Source organism: Bombina bombina, chromosome 8 (assembly GCF_027579735.1).
Source record: "Bombina bombina isolate aBomBom1 chromosome 8, aBomBom1.pri, whole genome shotgun sequence".
Lineage (NCBI taxonomy): Eukaryota > Metazoa > Chordata > Amphibia > Anura > Bombinatoridae > Bombina > Bombina bombina.
The window spans coordinates 247616376-247636769 of NC_069506.1; the positions used below are offsets into that span (position 1 = coordinate 247616376).

At 38.0% G+C, this 20394-nt stretch overlaps 1 protein-coding gene across 1 annotated transcript in view; it reads right to left on the bottom strand.

The window, feature by feature from the left end:
• Window positions 1–20394, bottom strand: part of LOC128638159 (B-cell receptor CD22) — a 219260-nt gene that overhangs the window by 5160 nt on the left and 193706 nt on the right. The window contains exons 9-13 of the mRNA XM_053690022.1: window positions 14193–14453; window positions 12993–13086; window positions 10424–10484; window positions 6082–6191; window positions 3437–3506 (exon numbers count right to left, since the gene is read on the bottom strand). Coding sequence (XP_053545997.1) covers window positions 3437–3506; window positions 6082–6191; window positions 10424–10484; window positions 12993–13086; window positions 14193–14453 — 596 coding nt within the window. The remainder of the gene's footprint in view (window positions 1–3436; window positions 3507–6081; window positions 6192–10423; window positions 10485–12992; window positions 13087–14192; window positions 14454–20394) is intronic.

Consider the following 20394-nt stretch of genomic DNA (forward strand, 5'->3'; position numbering starts at 1 on the left):
AGAAGTACTCGTTTTCAAATCGAAAATAGTTTTTCTCCAAGCAGAACTCCATCAGATGTAGCAGAAATTCCACAGGTGGACCAGTATATAGTGGGTTGTCAATCAGGATTTGTCGTACCATGTTGATACCATGCCCATGGGGTATCACCGTGTATAAACTTACTACGTCCATAGTAACTAGAGTGTCAGTAGGGGCCAGATTATCAAAGTCTTTCAGTAGTTTAATGAGTTCAGAGGAATCTCTGAGATGGGACTGAGTGTTTTGAACCACTGGTTGTAGGTAGAAATCAATGAATTCTGCTAAGGGGTGCATCAATGATCCCCTGGCAGACACAATAGGTCTGCCGGGGGGATCTACGAGGGACTTATGGATTTTGGGCAGTAAATATAGTATTGGGCAGATTGGATGATCAACTGAAAGAAAGCCCAACACATCATCATCAATTACCCCAGCTTGATGTGCCAAGCCCAAGAATTCATCAATTTCTCTTTTAAAAGTTTTGGTAGGATTAGATTGTAGTTTGCGGTAGGTATTATGGTCACGTAGTTGTTTAAAAGCCTCACCTCTATACTGTACATAGTCAAGTATCACTGTGGCCCCACCCTTATCCGCTGGCCTTATGACTATGTCTTTGTCAGTGGACAGAGACTTAATAGCCCGTCTTTCAGCACTTGTAATATTGTCTCTTGGCAGAGGCATATCTTTGTGTAGTTCAGTAAGGGTGGTTGTACAGATATGGTGGAATGTTTTTATTGACGAATGTGTGTTAGTCGGTTCAAAGGTGCTGCTTGCTTTAAATTGTTTAGGGGTCTGATTCTCCTTATCTTTAAAGAAGTCTTTAAGCTTCAACTGCGGTTGGAATCTACCCATGTCTACCATCAAATCAAAAAGGTCACAGTGGGGGGTGGGTACAAAGGACAATCCTCTATTAAGGATTCTTAATTCGTCACCTGTAAGAGGTCGTTTACTTAAATTATAAATTATTGTGTCTTTTTCTGTCGTGGCTGGTTTTTTCGTTTTGCCCCGCCCCCTCCTGATGCTGCCGCCTCGGGGCCTACGGCTAAAGGGGGTTTCTGTGCAGATCTTGTGAGTACCCCACTTGCAGTGCTGTTAGTAGTGTTCTGAGTTTCACCTTCTGCTATGAAAAACAGACATGGCTCACAAGAGGGAAACCAGGATGCTACAAATGTGGCAATTGTGTCACTTGCAACAATCTCATTGCTGGGACATCATTTCAACATCCCCATAACAACAAAAGATACAAAATAAGACATCGATTATCCTGCACATCGGAATATGTGGTGTATGCCATTATTTGTCCATGTTCCAAATTCTACATAGGCAAAACAGTGACAGCGTTCAAAGAACGTTTGGCTAACCATAAAACAGCAATTCGTCAAGCAATAGAAAAAGGTCGATCAGAACAACCGGTTGCGCGACATTTTGCAACTGCAGGACACTCTGTTTCCTCTTTGCGAGTAATGCTGATTGACCATGTGCCCCACAACAGACGTGGTGGTGACAGAGGACTGGCACTATTAAGAATGGAATCCCGTTGGATCTTCACACTGGACACAGTTGCCCCTCGAGGCCTGAATGTCAACATAGACTTTGGCTGTTGGTATAAACACAGATGAGATGTGAAGGATTGGGAGTCATCCAGGACTTAATTTCTACCTACTCCTTTGGCATGATGCAATGTATACCTGCTTAAATATCCAGGGGGCTTGAGATTGTTTTTCATGCCCTCACCTGCTACCTCCCCACATGCCTTGATACCATGAGTATAGAGGGCTGTGTTATTAGTTTTTGATACTTTGGGTTTCGGTAGCGCTATTTACTTTATAAGCTACATATTAGGTTTGTCTCAATGTTGCATATAGATAGATACCTATTCCTTTATTGTATTTGTATATAGGGGTATTTAGATCACTGTTTGATTAACTGATCTGTTTCCCATCAGAGGCTTACCCGCCAGCGCACCCGCACATTACATTTGTGTATGCTTTGTCTCCATGGTTACGCATGTTTCCGTGGTTACACACTGAACGGCGGTCACGTGATGACGTCACGTGACGACCACATTGAGCCCGGCAATAAGCTGTTTAGGTCTCTGTGAGTGGGTGTGCCGCGGTTACTCTCTCTGATTGGTCTATCACTTGGGCTGGGTGGGTATTTAAGGTTAGTTTGTGTTCTAGTTTTTCACATTTGGTTTTGTACACCATTGACAAAGGCTCGTGTGTGAGCCGAAACGTTTGGTAATCAACTTTGCCAATAAACCGGAGTGTTTTTGAAAAAACCTGTGTGCCTGCTTCATTTGGGTCCTTGCTGCAACACGGAGTCCGTCCGTGGGATCCATAACTGCTTTACTATATATATATATATATATAAATAATAATAATTAAAAAAAAAAATACTTTGGAGTCCAAACCAGTCAAGCACCTTGCTATATACCATAGCCCTGTTAAAAACTTTTTATCAATATTAACCCTTTGGCTGCTAAGCCATTTCCCACCTGGGCGCTAATATTTTTTTTTTATTATTATTATTTTTGCAATTTTTGAAAACTTTTTTTTTAACTTTTTTATTTTTTTTTACAGACCCCCAATACTTACACTGTTGGAAAGGATAGGCGATTACCTTTCCAACAATGGGTCTTGGGGGCCTGTAGCTTCTTAGATGCCTGAGATACAGTCTTCTAAGCAGCATGCCCCCTCCTCCTATACTTAACATTGTTAAGTATATATAAAGTTGCGTGGTGACGTCATCACGTAATTGCGCGTGACGTCACCACGCATCACGTAAAGCCCCGGCGATGCCTGTCACTCTACAGGCATGATCGCCGGGGTAGGAGCAGCAAGGAGCCCCCAGATGTCCCTCAAGGTGGGGAGTGCTCATGACGGCTCTGAGCCGTCATTAGCACCAGAGTGAGAAACTCTGTGACGGCTCAGAGCCATCATTAGCACTCAAAGGGTTAAATTGATATGTTTTATTTTAAAATGTATATATAAGAGTGTAGTACTTTATTTTAATATGCTTTAGATGTGTTTTGTGAAAAACTCTTTAAACCCTTACACTTCAGGTCTTTTGAAAATAATGGGTATTTCCAATGAATGTAATGGTTGTCCTAGAGTGATTCCAGCAGGGCTAAACTTTCTCTGGTAAATCAGATTTACCCTAGATTTGTAATATCAAGTTGCGTGCTAATATTAGTGCGGTACAGTGATATAGCTTACAGCGTCCCATGCTATCATTAGCACACCACTTGTAATCTAGTATGTGTAATAAACAAAATTAGTAACCATGTTAAGCTAAGACACTTCTTCAACACCAACACATATTAAAAAGATATTATTAATTCAGTTCACACCCTATTTAGTATTATCTAATCCATTTTATTACAGTAGGATTGTCACATTGGCATTATCAAATTACCTGGGAACCACTGCAAGATTGCATCACAACGCTATAAATCACTGCTGGATCATCAGGCCTTACATCGGTCCTAAGGAGAAATTACCAGAAAGAGAGATTTATATTATTTAAATGATGATCTTGGTTGTATGGTAACAGGTGCATAAGAAAAATGGTATAGCATGTACTGTACTGCATGGAATAATCACAAATGTAGAACTGGATCTGGTGATATTATAATAACAAGTTAAAAAGTAGACATGGGCAGTCGGCAGATTTGTTGGTTGCCAAATGTGGAAGTAAGTGGCCCCTCATTGACTACAGCTCTTTTTAGTGCCGGATTTATGCTTGTGAAAAGTCACCACACTAAGATCTGAATTTGCGCAGTCAATGCGGGCCAAATACTTCCACATTTGCCAGCTAACAAAGCTGCCGACTGCCCATATCTACTCAACAGTGATAATTGTCAGAGTTAGCAATAACTAAAAACGTTCACATTAACGTTAACAGTTTTGAGAAAATATATGACCCGGAGTCACATATGTTGGGCTGTGCTCCAATACTAGTAGCTTCAAGCAAGACTCCACCTTTCAAAGTGAAAGCATAACCATCTCTTAAATTTCTTGTCCAGTGTGTGGGTGTCACAGAAAGTGTATTAAACATCACCACTATTAGACAATATCTAAATAGAGATGGTGACAAGAATGCAATTCTATTGTGTTTTGTATTTAGATACTTCCCTATAATGAACCATAAATGGACAATGTACTATATAATTGGTTTCTACTTAATTAACTTGCAATTACTTGTTACACCAGCTGAACAGTTTATAACACATATGGGAAATTGTTCTTTTTGTATATTTTTGTATATCAAATATCTGGTTCTGCTAACTGAAAACATAACCCAATACAGGGCCAGATTACAAGTGGAGCAGTATTTTGCACATATGACACTCTATCCTGACCCCCGCTAACTTCAATTGCGCTCAAGTGATCACATTTACTTTCAACTTGTAATACGATCGATAACCCGAAATGTGCAAACAGCCGCAAAAAAAACCCTTATTGCTTGCTCATAACTGTTAGACCGACACTAGTAATCTGGCCCACAATGGGCTAATCTTGTAAGGAGAGAATGCTTCTTTATCTTATCTGTCTAATTATTAAAAACAAAAGTCCTCCTTATTTTATTTATTAGTTTTTACCCAAAGGCTAATGAAAAATGTTCATTTTAATATCTCCTTTTCACAGCCTCTAGGACCATAATTTTATCTAAATGTTCATATTTACATGTTTGGGTTTTTTTTTGTAGCCAAAACTTAAATTCAATGTAGGTGGGGATACAGTTGGCAACATCAGCTACTTCAAGCAAGAAAAAAAAGGTGAAGGATCAACTTGCAAACAATTTAATACAGTCTAGTAGGTAAAATTGATGATTGGTAACACATTAAAGTGGAGAAAATTGTAGAATACATTGTCCCTTTAAAGGGACATGAACCCTAAAATGTTTATTTTGTGATTCAGAGAATATCATTTAAAATTTAGTGTAGGTGGGGACACAGTCGGTAAAATCAGCTATTATAAACAAGAAAAAAAAAAGGTGAAGGAGCAACTTGCAAACAATTTAATACAGTCCAGTAGGTAAAATTGATGATTGGTAACACATTAAAGGGGAAAATTGTAGAATACACTGTCCCTTTAAAGGGACATGAACCCCAAAATGTTTATTTCGTGATTCAGAGAATATCATTTAAAATTCAGTATAGGTGGGGACACAGTCAGCAAAATCAGCTATTCCAAACAAGAAAAAAAGGTGAAGGAGCAACTTGCAAACAGTTTAATACAGTCCAGTAGGTAAAATAGATGATTGGTAATGTATTAAAGTGGAGAAAATTGTAGAATACACTGTCCCTTTAAAGGGAAATGAACCCCAAAATGTTTATTTCGTGATTTAGAGAATATAATTTAAAAATAATTTTAAATGTGCCTCTATTACCAAATTTAACTTGTTTCATGGTATTTTTTGTTTAAAAGATATCTAGATAGGCAGCTTAAAAATTTGGCGAGCTATATATAACAGGAAACACTGCTGCCACCTCCTGTTCTTGCAAATATATCGTTATAGAACTGCTGCCATATATTGCTCCAGTCACGTGCACGCTCCTACATCTTCCTATCTGACAAGATTATTAAAGGGCAGACTCCATGGACCTTTGGGTTCTTACGTGCGTGTCTCTGTTGTCACCATAATGTATGTTTCTATTGCCAGAACTCTTTTTATAAAGTTTGCAAATTGTTGAATATTTTGGCAACATACAGCAATAAGAGAAAACCATAAATTAATCAGCTTATATATGCATATGTCCACCTGGTTGTTGCTAATGACAGAGTTGCTTATCTGAAGTATTGTTTTAACATAAAAATATATATTTCATTATAAAAGGCTTGGTCACTGGCTATATGCACAGAAAAATAAAATCTAGGTATTCCTTTTTAAAAATAGTAAAATTGTAAACATCATTGATATATATATTGTTGATTTACTTCTTGTTTATTAACACTATAGTTTATTTTCAGGATCTGTAAGTATTGTACAACATTTTATTAGGAAGACTAGGTGGAAATGAAACTTTAAAATTAGGTTGCACATAGCACATTTCAGACCTTTGTGGCCTAGTCCTTTTCTGAAATGAAGGGACAGCATGAACTACAGAGTAATTCAATTCTTCTGTGGAACTGTTCGCTGATGGGTTTTGTCTTATATTATTTTCAGACTGTGAAGAAAAAATAAGGATGTTGTTAGACACTTAATTAAACATAGCATTGCATTATTTTTTGTTTTGCATAAACAGGGACAGTATTGAAAAAAATGTAATCCTAGAAAGGCAGAGATTTAATAGCTAATGCTAATGCACATAATTTGTTTCCAGAATGTATTTATTTTCTCCTCAGGAGGGCAAGTGTTTTGTTGAAATGCCAAAAAGGAAAAGCCAAATTATTACTCTAAGGCAGCCTAATTCTTTATTGATTACTAACTTATCAGCCTGCCTATACCTGACTACTAGCTTAAATAAACATATATATCAAATGCATGCTTGGGATATACACCTCCCGCATTATATTGTAAAGACAGGTAAAAAGTTTGTCAGAAAGGCTACTTTAGACTTTTATTTAGTACAGTGGTTGTCAACTGTATTTTTATAATTGGTGTGTATATTCTCATGCATTAGCTTGATTGACAGTCAGTTTAGAGCATATCAGAGAGTGACCAGATCTGAGGGGGAAAAAGGGACTACACGCAACATGCTCAAAACCAAAGGATTCATTTTTTTTGGCTGTAGCATTTTAAACCATTTATTTTAAATGAAGTAATGAATACAAAATAATAGGTGCCACTATTAGCATTCAGCAAAATTACAAGTTGTGCGGTATGGTGGGGTACGACTATACCACTTAAAAATTGGTCATTGCGTGCTGAATGGACAGGTCTCTCATATTACAAGTCGCAGCAATATGGCTATACCGCTAGCATTTTAGCCCTAACGCAACACTCCATTCCGCACTCAAAAAATGGCTTTTGAGTGTGGGATTTTCATACCCCTGTATTACAGGTTGTGCGGTCCGGCTAAAATGCTAGTGGTATAGCTTATACCGCCCTGATCCATTCTGCGATCTGAGACCAGTAGTTATGGATTTTACAAAACAAAAATGTTTCACAAAACTCATAACTAAAATGTTACAAAGTACACTAACACCTACAGTGGGGCAAAAAAGTATTTAGTCAGCCACCAATTGTGCAAGTTCTCCCACTTAAGAAGATGAGAGAGGCCTGTAATTTTCATCATATGTATACCTCAACTATGAGAGACAAAATGTGGAAACAAATCCAGACAATCACATTGTCTGATTTGGAAAGAATTTATTTGCATATTATGGTGGAAAATAAGTATTTGGTCACCTACACACAAGCAAGATTTCTGGCTCTCACATACCTGTATCTTCTTCTTTAAGAGGCTCCTCTGTCCTCCACTCATTACCTGTATTAATGGCACCTGTTTGAACTTGTTATCAGTATAAAAGACACATGTCCACAACCTCAAACAGTCAAACTCCAAACTCCACTATGGTGAAGACCATAGAGCTGTCGAAGGACACCAGAAACAAAATTGTAGACCTGCACCAGGCTGGGAAGACTGAATCTGCAATAGGCAAGCCGCTTGGTGTGAAGAAATCAACTGTCGGAGCAATAATTAGAAAATGGAAGACATACAAGACCACAGATAATCTCCCTCGATCTGGGGCTCCACGCAAGATCTCACCCCGTGGGGTCAAAATGATCACAAGAACGGTGAGCAAACATCCCAGAGCCACACGGGGGGACCTAGTGAATGGCCTGCAGAGAGCTGGGACCAACGTAACAAAGGCTACCTTCAGTAATACACTATGCCGCCAGGGACTCAGATCCTGCAGTGCCAGACGTGTCCCCCTGCTTAAGCCAGTACATGTCCGAGCCCGTCTGAAGTATGCTAGAGAGCATTTGGATCATCCAGAAGCAGATTGGGAGAATGTCATATGGTCAGATGAAACCAAAGTAGAACTGTTTGGTAGAAACACAACTCGTCGTGTTTGGAGGAGAGAGAATGCTGAGTTGCAACCAAAGAACACCATACCTACTGTGAAGCATGGGGGTGGCAACATCATGCTTTGGTGCTGTTTCTCTGCAAAGGGAACAGGACGACTGATCCGTGTACATGAAAGAATGAATGGGGCCATGTATTGTGAGATTTTGAGTGCAAACCTCCTTCCATCAGCAAGGGCATTGAAGATGAAACATGGTTGGGTCTTTCAGCATGATAATGATCCCAAACACACCGCCCGGGCAACGAAGGAGTGGCTTCGTAAGAAGCATTTCATGGTCCTGGAGTGGCCTAGCCAGTCTCCAGATCTCAACCCCATAGAAAACCTTTGGAGCGAGTTGAAAGTCTGTGTTGCCCAGCGACAGCCCCAAAACATCACTGTTCTAGAGGAGATCTGCATGCAGGAATGGGCCAACATACCAGCAACAGTGTGTGACAACCTTGTGAAGACTTACAGAAAACGTTTGACCTCTGTCATTGACAACAAAGGATATATAGCAAAGTATTGAGATGAACTTTTGATATTGACCAAATACTTATTTTCCACCATAATTTGCAAATAAATTCTTTCCAAATCAGACAATGTGATTGTCTGGATTTGCTTCCACATTTTGTCTCTCATAGTTGAGGTATACCTATGATGAAAATAACAGGCCTCTCTAATCTTCTTAAGTGGGAGAACTTGCACAATTGGTGGCTGATTAAATACTTTTTTGCCCCACTGTATAAACTACCTATTAACCCCTAAACTGCCACCTCCCCACATCGCAAATACTTTATTAAACTTGATGGCTCCCCGGTCACCGGTCCTGTTCCACGGATTTGATTTGAACAGCCAATAGGAATGCAACCAATATAAAAGGGGTACCTTGCATTCAAGCTTGGGTGTGCGGAAGACGATCACATGAAGAGGAGGATCCACGCAGCTGAAGATCGCCGCCACTGAAGAGGACCAGCGCTCCATATGAGGACCAGCGCTACGGATCCGCACATCACCGAAGACCGCTCCGCACCTCCGGGAAGATATAAGATGATGCCGCCCTTGAAGAAGATCTTAGCCGCCTGCATGAAGACTTTGCTCCTCCTGGACTTCTAAACTTCAGGAACGGTGAGTACACTTTCCAGGGTTAGTGTTAGGTTTTTTTGTTGTTTTTTTTGTTTTTCTTTTTTTTAGATTATGTTTTTTTTTGGGGGGGCACAAAAGAGCTGATTGCCCTTTTAAGGGCAATGGCAATACAAATGCCCCTTTAGGGGCAATGGGTAGCTTATTTTATTTTTTTTAGACTTAGGTTTTTTTTATTTTGGGGGGTTGGTTGGGTGGGGGGGTTACTGTTAGGGGGGGCTTGGTAATTTTTTTAGGAGAAAGAGCTGATTGCTTCAGGACAATCCCCTATGAAAGGCCCTTTTGGGGGGCTTTTTGTTTTTTTAGAGGTATTAGATTAGGTTAAATTTTTATTATTTTGGATAATTTTGTTTATTATTTTTTGTAATTGTAGGTTTATTATAGTAGTAGCGATGTGGGGGGGGCGACGGTTTAGGTGTTAATAGGTTTATTATAGTACTAGCGATGTGGAGCTCCGGCAGTTTAGGGGTTAATTAGTTTTTTTAGGTGTTAGCGATGCGGGAGCAGCGGTATAGTTTTATTTAGTGTAGGCGATGTCAGGGGTGGTGGTTTAGGGGTATTTAAACTAGGGGTTTATGATAGGGTGTTAGGTTTTTATTTAACTTTCTTTTCCCCATAGACATCAATGGGGTTGCATTATAGCGATCGTCATTCCGCGATCACAGGGGTTAGTTTTTTTCTAACACTTTCTCTCCATTGATGTCTATTTTGAGGAAAACGTGTACGAGCATGTCAAATCAGACCTTTTATGGAACTTATAGCACCATATCGCACAACAAAAGAAGTTTTTTTTTAACTTGTAATGTCAGCACTATGGAGAGTGCGATACCACTATTTTTTGCGTTATTTACGCACCAGGTTTAGCATATAACTTTTAATTTTGTTGTTAGTTAATAGTTACCATTCTAGAGTAGTTGGTCCAAGCAGTGTGATGTCCCTTTAAAAGTATGATGCCTTCTAACTCTTATATTAAATTTCTAACAAATCAGTTATCTTTATTTGTCTAGTGTGGGGATGCATGACTCCTCCATGTGTTACTTAACTATAGTTGTGAGAACTATTAGCGCCAAATATGATCTGAAATTGTTGGAAATGGGATATTTTGGGCCAGTAGATGTCACAGTTCCTAGGGCAGTGCAAAAACTGAATACACCAATCATATGAACATATTATTTTACTTGGTGAGTTAATAAGTTTCCATTACAGCACATAATCCAATATTTTCTTAAATTTTATTTCCCTTTACCTTTTTTAACACAAAAAAAGATGATTCGCTTTTATCCCCTTCACTATGATAAATCTTCTTCCTGTGAAATCATAAATCTGAAAATCATATTTCTTACAAAAAATTCACACATCTAGTAACTTTCAGTAATGTATTTCTCAGGCGTCAAAATAAATTCAACTACTATCTAATTATTGTCAATTTTTATAATATACAATAAAGACTAGGTGCAGCAGGCAGTTAGATATTTCTAGCAGTTAAATATTAGGTCCAAATTCAAACCCATTTAAACGGATATGAACCCCAACATTTTTCTTTCATGATTCAGATAGAAAATGCACTTTTAAACAGCATTCAAATGTACTTATATTATCGAATTTGCTTCATTCTTTAGGTATCCTTTGTTGAAGAAACAGCAATGCACATGGGTAAACCAATAACACAAGGCATCTATGTGCAACCACCAATCAGCAGCTCCTGAGCTTAGTGATATATGCTTTTCCACAAATGATATCAGGAGAATGAAACAAATTAGATAACAGAAGTAAATTGGAAAGTTGATTAAAATTGCTTGCTGTTCCTGAATCATGAAATAAACAAAATGGGTTTCATGTCCCTTTAAGTTTGTAATGCAAAAAGTTCATGTTCAGTTAGAGTGGCTCCTCCAAAGACCTACGTAGAAGCTAGATATATATTAGAAATGTAAAATGGTGACTGATTTAATAATAATGGGACATTAAAACGTTATATTTGAATTTTTAGGAAGGAGTAACATTCAATTATTTAAGAGTTGTTTTTTTTTGCTCTAGCATTTATAAGCCTGATGAAAGATATTGCAGAACTGAAAACACATGTTTGTATATTGCTTTTATTACATTTAATTAAATGTTTATTATGAAGCAAACTTTTAAATCTGTGCAAGAAGCTTCAGATTGTGGGAAGTGAGTTAGCTGAGGAACTCGTAAGCCTCAGTCTGCGTATAGACACAACTTGTTTTGTGTTATAAATGATGTGACTAGAATTTGTTCTAGGTCCATGTGGGAATTTAATCAGACAGAGCTATGTGGTTCCCCACATGTGTTTCAGTGAAATCATAAACTATGGGACCCATGTATTAATGGTGAATGGGCAGCGGATATTGTACATTCGCTTCCCTATGTGGTATTATATTCATGTAGATTTATCCCCGTCAACTCAGAGGAGGAGGGTAGGGTACATGAGCAATCTTGTCCTGCAAAGGCTTTGTAGCATCAATTGTTGCTTTGTATAGGGAGCCTTATGTGTATATGTATGGTTACGTGTGAAAACATAGGGGTTGCCTCATGGTGCAGTATATTTAAATAGATAAAGAAAAATAGAAATAAAAAAGGCTCACTCACATGTGTAGGATGCACTAAATATACGTGCAATGCAGGTGTTTTGGGTCCTCAGAGCTTATGCCTGATGAAACAGCTATGTACAAGCTGAGAACGCATAGCTCTTTTAATAAAATACTTTTTTTTATTCACACTCTGGTGCTATATACTGATGTGTTACTAGACATTGTTTTAGCACCTTATAGATGCTGTTATATGCCCTATCTGGAACTGGAAGCCATAGCGAGGAGAGATTCCTGTAGCCTGACGGGAGCTTACCGGACAGCTCTGAGGATCCAAAACACCTGCACTGCACTTATATTTAGTGCATCCTACACATGTGAGTGAGCCTTTTTTATTCCTGTTTTTTTTTTTAAAAAAACCTGTTTTTTAAATATGCTACACTATGAGGCACCTCCTATGTTTTGTTGTTTTCTCAGACTTGGATGCGACTCACCTGCTCTTTAAGAGTTGAAGCCCAGGAAGTTATTTGCTGAGGATTGGACTCCAGCGTGCCTGTATATCTATGTTTTGGATATATGGTAGTTGGTGTGTAATGTATCATTACAAGGGGGCTTTTGCATGATTATATATTATTAGACATTTGATACGTATATATTTATCTCGTTTTGAGACTATTATATTTTTCTTTTCTTATGTTGTTGGTGAGCGCCCTCTAGTTGGTATTACTTTTATGTATGGGTATATATCAATTTTTAAATCTTAACTCTAATTTAGATATGTGCGATTCGGTTCGATTCCGAAATTCGGAAAATTCGGAAAATTCGGTGATTCAGATCGAACCGAATTTACTAATTAAAATTCTGCCGAATTTTCCGAATCGAACCAAATTAGCTCGAATCGATTCGTAAATTCGGATGGCCATTGGATTACACTAGTATTGTACAGTATGTTAGGTTAACACCTAATATACAGTATAATACTAGTCTAATCCCACCTAACACTTACCGAAATGCAGAATTTCCGAACCGAATCAAACCAAATCAAACAGAATAGAACCGAATCCAGCCAAATTTCTTTGAATCCGAATGAATCCGAAACGAATCTGAAACAAATCGATTCAGAATTTTCCAAATTTGAATCGATCCGAACCGAACTTCGAAAAATTCCGAATCGATCCGAACCAAACCGAATTTTTTCGCCATGCACATGTATACTCTAATTTGTCTGCCCAAATCCTGGTTGGTTTGCAATTTTATGATAAATGAACTTACCAAACTTTGAATCGCAATGCCAAAAAGGTAACAATAAGTAGAATTAAAATGCCACTTCCTGCTGCAACATACTTGATGATGGTAGTTGAGCTATCTGAAAAAAAATAATTCTGATTTTGTTGAAATCAATATACATACTTTAACAGTTTTTTTCAAAAATTTTAAAGATTCTAATGTAATTTTTCAATGGTGTAAAGCAGTGTTTCTCAACCACAGTCGTCAAGTACCCCCAACAGGCCAGGTTTTCATTATAGCTGAACTAGTGCACAGGTGAAATAATCAGTTGATGGGTGAGAGCAGGTTAGTAACCATGGTTACTGATCAGCTGATTATTTCACCTGTACACGGGTTTAGCTATAATGAAAACCTGGCCTGTTGGGGGTACTTGAAGACCGTGGTTGAGAAACAATTTTGTAAAATTGTGATTTTATCATTTACAGTGTGTGACTAGCTATCATTTCCTGATGTTGCATGTTGAGGCTGGCTTCTTCTATGTGGTATGCATTTCCCCCACTTTTCCTCCATTAATTATTCAACTAAAATTTTGTAAAAGCAAGAAACTCAATAAAATATTGTTACCCCTTAACGCCAGACAACTTAAACTGTACGACCGCAAACATTTTTACTCTAAAGGTTAAAATAGAGTGCTTTTTCCACAATAAACTTGAACCGCACCAGCCCTGGTGTTCCAACCCAAAACTCTCTCACTAGCTTAATTTAGAACAGCTACCATACCTGCCTGACATATCAATCCTGATTCTTCTAGATGACATCCACTGCTAACCCCTCTAAGGACAACCTCTACATAGAACCAAAAATTCAACTCCTAAACAGCAACGGGACATTCCTAACACAATTCACATCAACAAAACATACAAATTGGCATTATTTCTTACCATTATGCTTATTCAACGCGGTTCATCTTTAGCTTCTTTCAACCACAGCAATGAAGTCTCTAGCACTTTCCTCTCTAATGGTTTGATCCTAGTCCAGTATTCCCTCCTACTCATATTCTTAAAGCAATTTTTGTAGGAGGGCTCTAACAGATATGAACCCTCACATTCTTCTGATTGGTTAAACTGAGTGGGAGAGCCCATTTCTAAAACCCTTTCTTCAGAACTCTAATTGGATAATATCTTAACAATAATTGTGGCACACATTCTATCATTTTTAACACAACCAAGTAGAAACTTAACTTACATGAAACATGAAGTTCAAGATGTTGGGATTCCACAGTTCCAATATCATTACTTGCTTTGCAATAATATGCACCACTGTCACTTCTTTGTATGTTTCTGAGAAATAATTGACTTTTTTCTCGTTTCAAATAAATATTATCTCGGTACCAAAAATATTTAAGCTCTGGAGGATTGGCTTTTGCTGAGCATATCAAGGAAATATCCATGTATTCCGTCACTGATTTTGAAGGGTTGACAGAAATATTTAGATTTTTAGGTCCATCTGAAAATGTATAAGACACAATATTATAAATAAATTATTTCAATGTTTGTATTACTCTTTCTCATGTAAAACACTGATTCAAACATTTAATCCGTTTGATTAAATTGTGCAAAAAGTCTTAATGGCATATGCTGCTTTCCCTGAATCAACCTGTAGCATGTAACATTTTAAAAAATTTACGGTTAGATTACGAGTTTTGCGTTAGGCTGAAAAAGCAGTGATAACAGGACCTAACGCTGCTTTTTCACTCCCGCTGGTATTACGAGTCTTGCAGGTTTAGGGTCACCGCACACTTTATTGGCCTTACCGCAAAACGACTTACGTAAACTTCGTAAAGTCTTTTTTCTATGGGACTTCCATAGCACCGGTATTACAAATCTGTCCTGGGAGGCCAAAAAATGAGCGGTACACCCTCTCCTGTCAAGAGTTCTACCGCATTTAAAAGTCAGTAGTTAATAGTTTTATGGTACAACGCCGTAACATAAAACTCATAACTAAAGTGCTAAAAAGTACACTAACACCCATAAACTACCTATTAACCCCTAAACCGAGGCCCTCCCGCATCGCAAACACTATAATAAAAATTTGAACCCCTAATCTGCTGCTCCGGACACCGCCGCCACCTACATTATATTTATGAACCCCTAATCTGCTGCCCCCAACATCGGCGACACCTACATTATATTTATTAACCCCTAATCTGCTGCCCCCAATGTCGCCGCAACCTACCTACACTTTTTAACCCCTAATCTGCCGCCCCCAACGTTGCCGCCACTATATTAAAGTTATTAACCCCTAAACCTAAGTCTAACCCTAAACCTCACACCCACTAACTTAAATATAATTTAAATAAATCTAAATAAATATTACTATCATTAACTAAATTATTCCTATTTAAAACTAAATACTTACCTATAAAATAAACCCTAAGCTAGCTACAATATAACTAATAGTTACATTGTATCTAGCTTAGGGTTTATTTTTATTTTACAGGCAAGTTTGTATTTATTTTAACTAGGTAGAATAGTTATTAAATAGTTATTAACTATTTAACAACTACCTAGCTAAAATAAATACAAATTTACCTGTAAAATAAAACCTAACCTAAGTTACACTAACACTACACTATAATTAAATAAATTAACTAAATTAAATATAATTACCTAAATTAAATTAAGTAAAAAACAAACAAACACTAAATTACAGAAAATAATAAACAAATTACAGATATTTAAACTAATTACAACCAACCAACCCCCCAAATGAAATACTAACTTATAAAACCTAAGCTCCCCATTGCCTTGAAAAGGGCATTTGGATGGGCACTGCCCTTAAAAGGGCAGTTAGCTCTTTTGCAGCCCAAACCCTAACCTAAAAATAAAACCCACTCAATACACCCTGAAAAAAATCTAACACTAACCCCCTGAAGATCAACTTACCGGGAGACGTCTTCATCCAAGCCGGGCAAAGTGGTCCTCCAGATGGGCAGAAGTCTTCATCCAAGCCGGGCAAAAGTGGTCCTCTAGATGGGCAGAACTCTTTATCCAAGCCGGGCAGAAGTGGTCCTCCAGATGGGCAGAAGTCTTCATTCAGATGCATCTTCTATCTTCATCCATCCGGCGCGGAGCGGGTCCATCTTCAAGACATCCGATGCGGAGCATCCTCTTCTGGCGACGACTAAAGCTGAATGAAGGTACCTTTAAGTGACGTCATCCAAGATGGTGTCCCTTAGATTCCGATTGGCTGATAGAATTCTATCAGCCAATTGGAATTAAGGTTGAAAAAATCCTATTGGCTGAAGCAATCAGCCAAGATCCAATCAGCCAATAGGATTGAGCTTGCATTCTATTGGCTGTTCCAATTATCCAATAGAATGCAAGCTCAATCCTATTGGCTGATTTTTTCTACCTTAATTCCGATTGGCTGATAAAATTCTATCAGCCAATCGGAATCTAAGGGACGCCATCTTGGATGACGTCACTTAAAGGTACCTTCATTCAGCTTTAGTCGTCACCAGAAGAGGATGCTCTGCGTCGGATGTCTTGAAGATGGACCCACTCCGCGCCGGATGGATGAAGATAGAAGATGCCCTCTGGATGAAGACTTCTGCCCGTCTGGAGGACCACTTCTGCTTGGCTTGGATGAAGATGTCTCCCGGTAAGTTGATCTTCAGGGGGTTAGTCTTAGGTTTTTTTAAGGGTGTATTGGGTGGGTTTTATTTTTAGGTTAGGGTTTGGGCTGCAAAAGAGCTAACTGCCCTTTTAAGGGCAATGCCCATCCAAATGCCCTTTTCAGGGCAATGGGGAGCTTAGGTTTTTTTAGTTAGTATTTTATTTGGGGGGTTGGTTGTTTGGGTGGTGGGTTTTACTGTTGAGGGGGTTGTTGTTTTTTTTTTTACAGGTAAAAGAGCTGATTTCTTTGGGGCAATGCCCCGCAAAAGGCCCTTTTAAGGGCAATTGGTAGTTTAGTTTAGGCTAGGGTTTTTTTTTTTATTTTGGGGGGCTTTTTATTATTTTGATAGGGCTATTAAATTAGGTGTAATTAGTTTAAATATCTGTATTTTATTTATTATTTTCTGTAATTTAGTGTTTTTTTTTTTTACTTTAGCTAATTTAATTTAGGTAATTGTATTTAATTTAGTGTAGTGTTAGGTGTTAGTGTAACTTAGGTTAGGTTTTATTTTACAGGTAGATTTGTATTTATTTTAGCTAGGTAGTTATTAAATAGTTAATAACTATTTAATAACTAGTCTACCTAGTTAAAATAAATACAAACTTGCCTGTAAAATAAAAATAAACCCTAAGCTAGATACAATGTAACTCTTAGTTATATTGTAGCTAGCTTAGGGTTTATTTTATAGGTAAGTATTTAGTTTTAAATATGAATTATTTAGTTAATGATAGGTATTTTATTTAGATTTATTTAAATTATATTTAAGTTAGTAGGTGTTAGGTTTAGGGTTAGACTTAGGTTTAGTGGTTAATAACTTTAATATAGTGGCGGCGATGTTGGGGGCAGCAGATTAGGGGTTAAAAAGTGTAGGTAGGTTGTTGCGACATTGGGGAAGGCAGTTTAGGGGTTAATAAATATAATGTAGGTGTCAGCGATGTCGGGGGAGGCAGATTAGGGGTTAATAAGTGTAAGATTAGGGGTGTTTAGTCTCGGGGTTCATGTTAGGGTGTTAGGTGTAAACATAATTTTTTTTCCCCATAGGAATCAATGGGGCTGCTTTACTGAGTTATACGCTGCTTTTTTTCAGCCGGCTCTCCCCGTTGATTCATATGGGGAGATAGTGCACGAGCAGGGCTGGTATTGAAGTGAGATTTGGAGCAACATTTTGCTCAACGATCACTTTTTGTCTTTTAACGACGGGTTTCTGAAAACTCGTAATAGCGGTGAGAGAAAACCGCTTGTTAGCACCGCATAGCCTCTAACGCAAAACTCATAATCTTACCGTTATTTTTTTTTTAAATGTAATAGGTATTAAAGAGTTCTGTTATTTTGGAATAATGTTAACCCTTTCCCTGCCAAACCATTTGTCATTCTTGAGTTAACACCTTTTTTATGATATATACACTCGGCATCAAAACATGTTCAGTTAATCATAAACACACACATTCTATTTTGTAGAAATCAGTAAAAAAAAGTGAATCAAAGCAGCACAATGTAGCATTTTATTAAAAATGTGCATTTATCCTGTATCCAATTTAATTAATTAACCAATTTATGCATACATTAAATTGGTTCAGAATTCCTTCAGTGAAACTCAAATTTATAATTTCATAATTCAGATAGAGCAGGCAATTTTAAGCAACATTCTATTTTATTCATATTATACATTTTTTCTTTGTTCTTTTGGTATCTTTATTTTATAATCTAAGGAGCCAGGCCCATTTTTAGTTCAGCACCTTGGTAGCGCTTGATAATTGGTGGCTAAATGTAGCTACCAAACAGCAAGTGAAACCCAGGGAGCTGAAACAAAAATGGACAGGCTCTTAAGCTTACATTTCTGCTTTTTTAAATAAAGATACCAAGAGAACATTTTTTTTTGCTAATATGAGTAAATTAGAAAATTGCTTAAAATTGCATGCTCTATCTGAATCATCAAAGAATAAATTTGGGTTTCATATCCCTTTAAACAATGAAAGGACACCAGAAAGTGCAGGTATTTGATTGATAGTTGTAGCAGCCTGTCAGTTTCAAGCCTCACAGTGATGAGTGACATTATTTGTCCACCATATTGCCAAGGGAAAAAAGGCTGGAAAAACACAAAGGGCTCAATGTATTAAGTAGCAAATGCACCTTTTGAGCCATTGAGGATGAGTCTGCTTATTCTGCAATGTAAGAAGCAGTGGTCATCCAGTTCTAACCTCAGATTTGCATTTAGCAATTGATCAATGTACTACCAGATAGTGGTGTGCCATACTGTGCCTTCCACTGAGATATCCATAGATTGTGATAAAGAGAGAAAACCCCATAATCTAAGAATAAACTGCAAGTATCCCTTAAAAGGGCTTTTTGCAGGACATTGCCCCCAAACAGCTCTTTTGCAGAAGAAAAAAGTCTAAGTCCCCCCTAACAGTAAACCTCCCCACCCACCAAACCCTCCAAAAAACCTAAACTACCCATTGCCCTAAAAAGGGAATTTGTTTGGGCATTGCCCTTAAAAGAGCATTTAGCTCTTTTAGGAATTGCCCACCCTTATCTAACTAAAAAGAGGGCGGAGCTGAAGACCGATGACCGCAGAGCTGAAGACTGACGAACCTGGAACTGAAGATCGGTGACCGCAGAGCCATGGACGTAGAGGATCATCTTCATATGATTGCCGTCGTACACTGAATAGTGAATTCAAGGTACGCAATTAAAGATGGGTTCCCTTGAATTCCTAGTGGCTGATTTGATTTTTCAAATTCATATCAGCCAATAGGATGATAGCTACTCAAATCCTATTGGCTGTTCAAATCTGCCAATAGGATGAGAGCTACTGAAATTCTATTGGCTGTTCAAATCAGCCAATAGGATGAGAGCTACTGAAATCCTATTGGCTGATTTGAACAGCCAATAGGATTTCAGTAGCTCTCATTTTTTTTTTTTTTTTTTAATTTAGGGTGGGCAATTCCTAAAAGAGCTAAATGCCCTTCTAAGGACAATGCCCAAACAAATGCCCTTTTCAGGGCAATGCGTAGTTTAGTTTTTTTAGTGTTAGGTTCTTTTATTTTGGGGGTGTTTGGTTGGTGGGGGTGTTTACTGTTAGGGGGGACTTAGACTTTTTTCTTCTGCAAAAGAGCTGTTTATCTTGGGGCAATGCCCTGCAAAAAGCCATTTTAAGGGCTACTGGCAGTTTATTCTTAGATTAGGGGGTATTTATATTTTGGGGGGCTTTTTTATTTTTATAGGGATAAGCCTGATGTAAGATCATACATAAAACTTTACCTTGGTAATCCTAGAATTACTCAAACGCTTCTGGAAAAATCCCATCTGCACTATTTATTTTGCATTTACCTGGGGGGTTGAAGGGGGGCGCCCCGCCGATCCTCTGCCATCCACTCAAGTGAACGATTCACCCCTCTTGACTCCCCAGCCAGAGGCAAAAAAGATAGTGAATGTGGGGAATTACAGAGCATTATATATATATATATATATATTTTTTTTTTTTTTTTTTTTTTTTGATGCAGTGATTTGCAAGAACTATTGCCTTCAAAAGGACAAAAATAGTGCTTTGATTAGCTTCAGCCAGAAGCCTTACATTCGGCTTTACCCACAGCCATTGGGGCGATGTCAGTTTTACCTGAGTAATCCTAGATATCTGACTTTAAACGCAATATATATATATATACTGCTGAAAAAAACAATCGTCAAGTGGTTCAGGATGACTATAAAACAGTGACCAAGTGTACATGTGCATGAAACGGGTCTGCCCTATGCACCTGTTCATCAACCT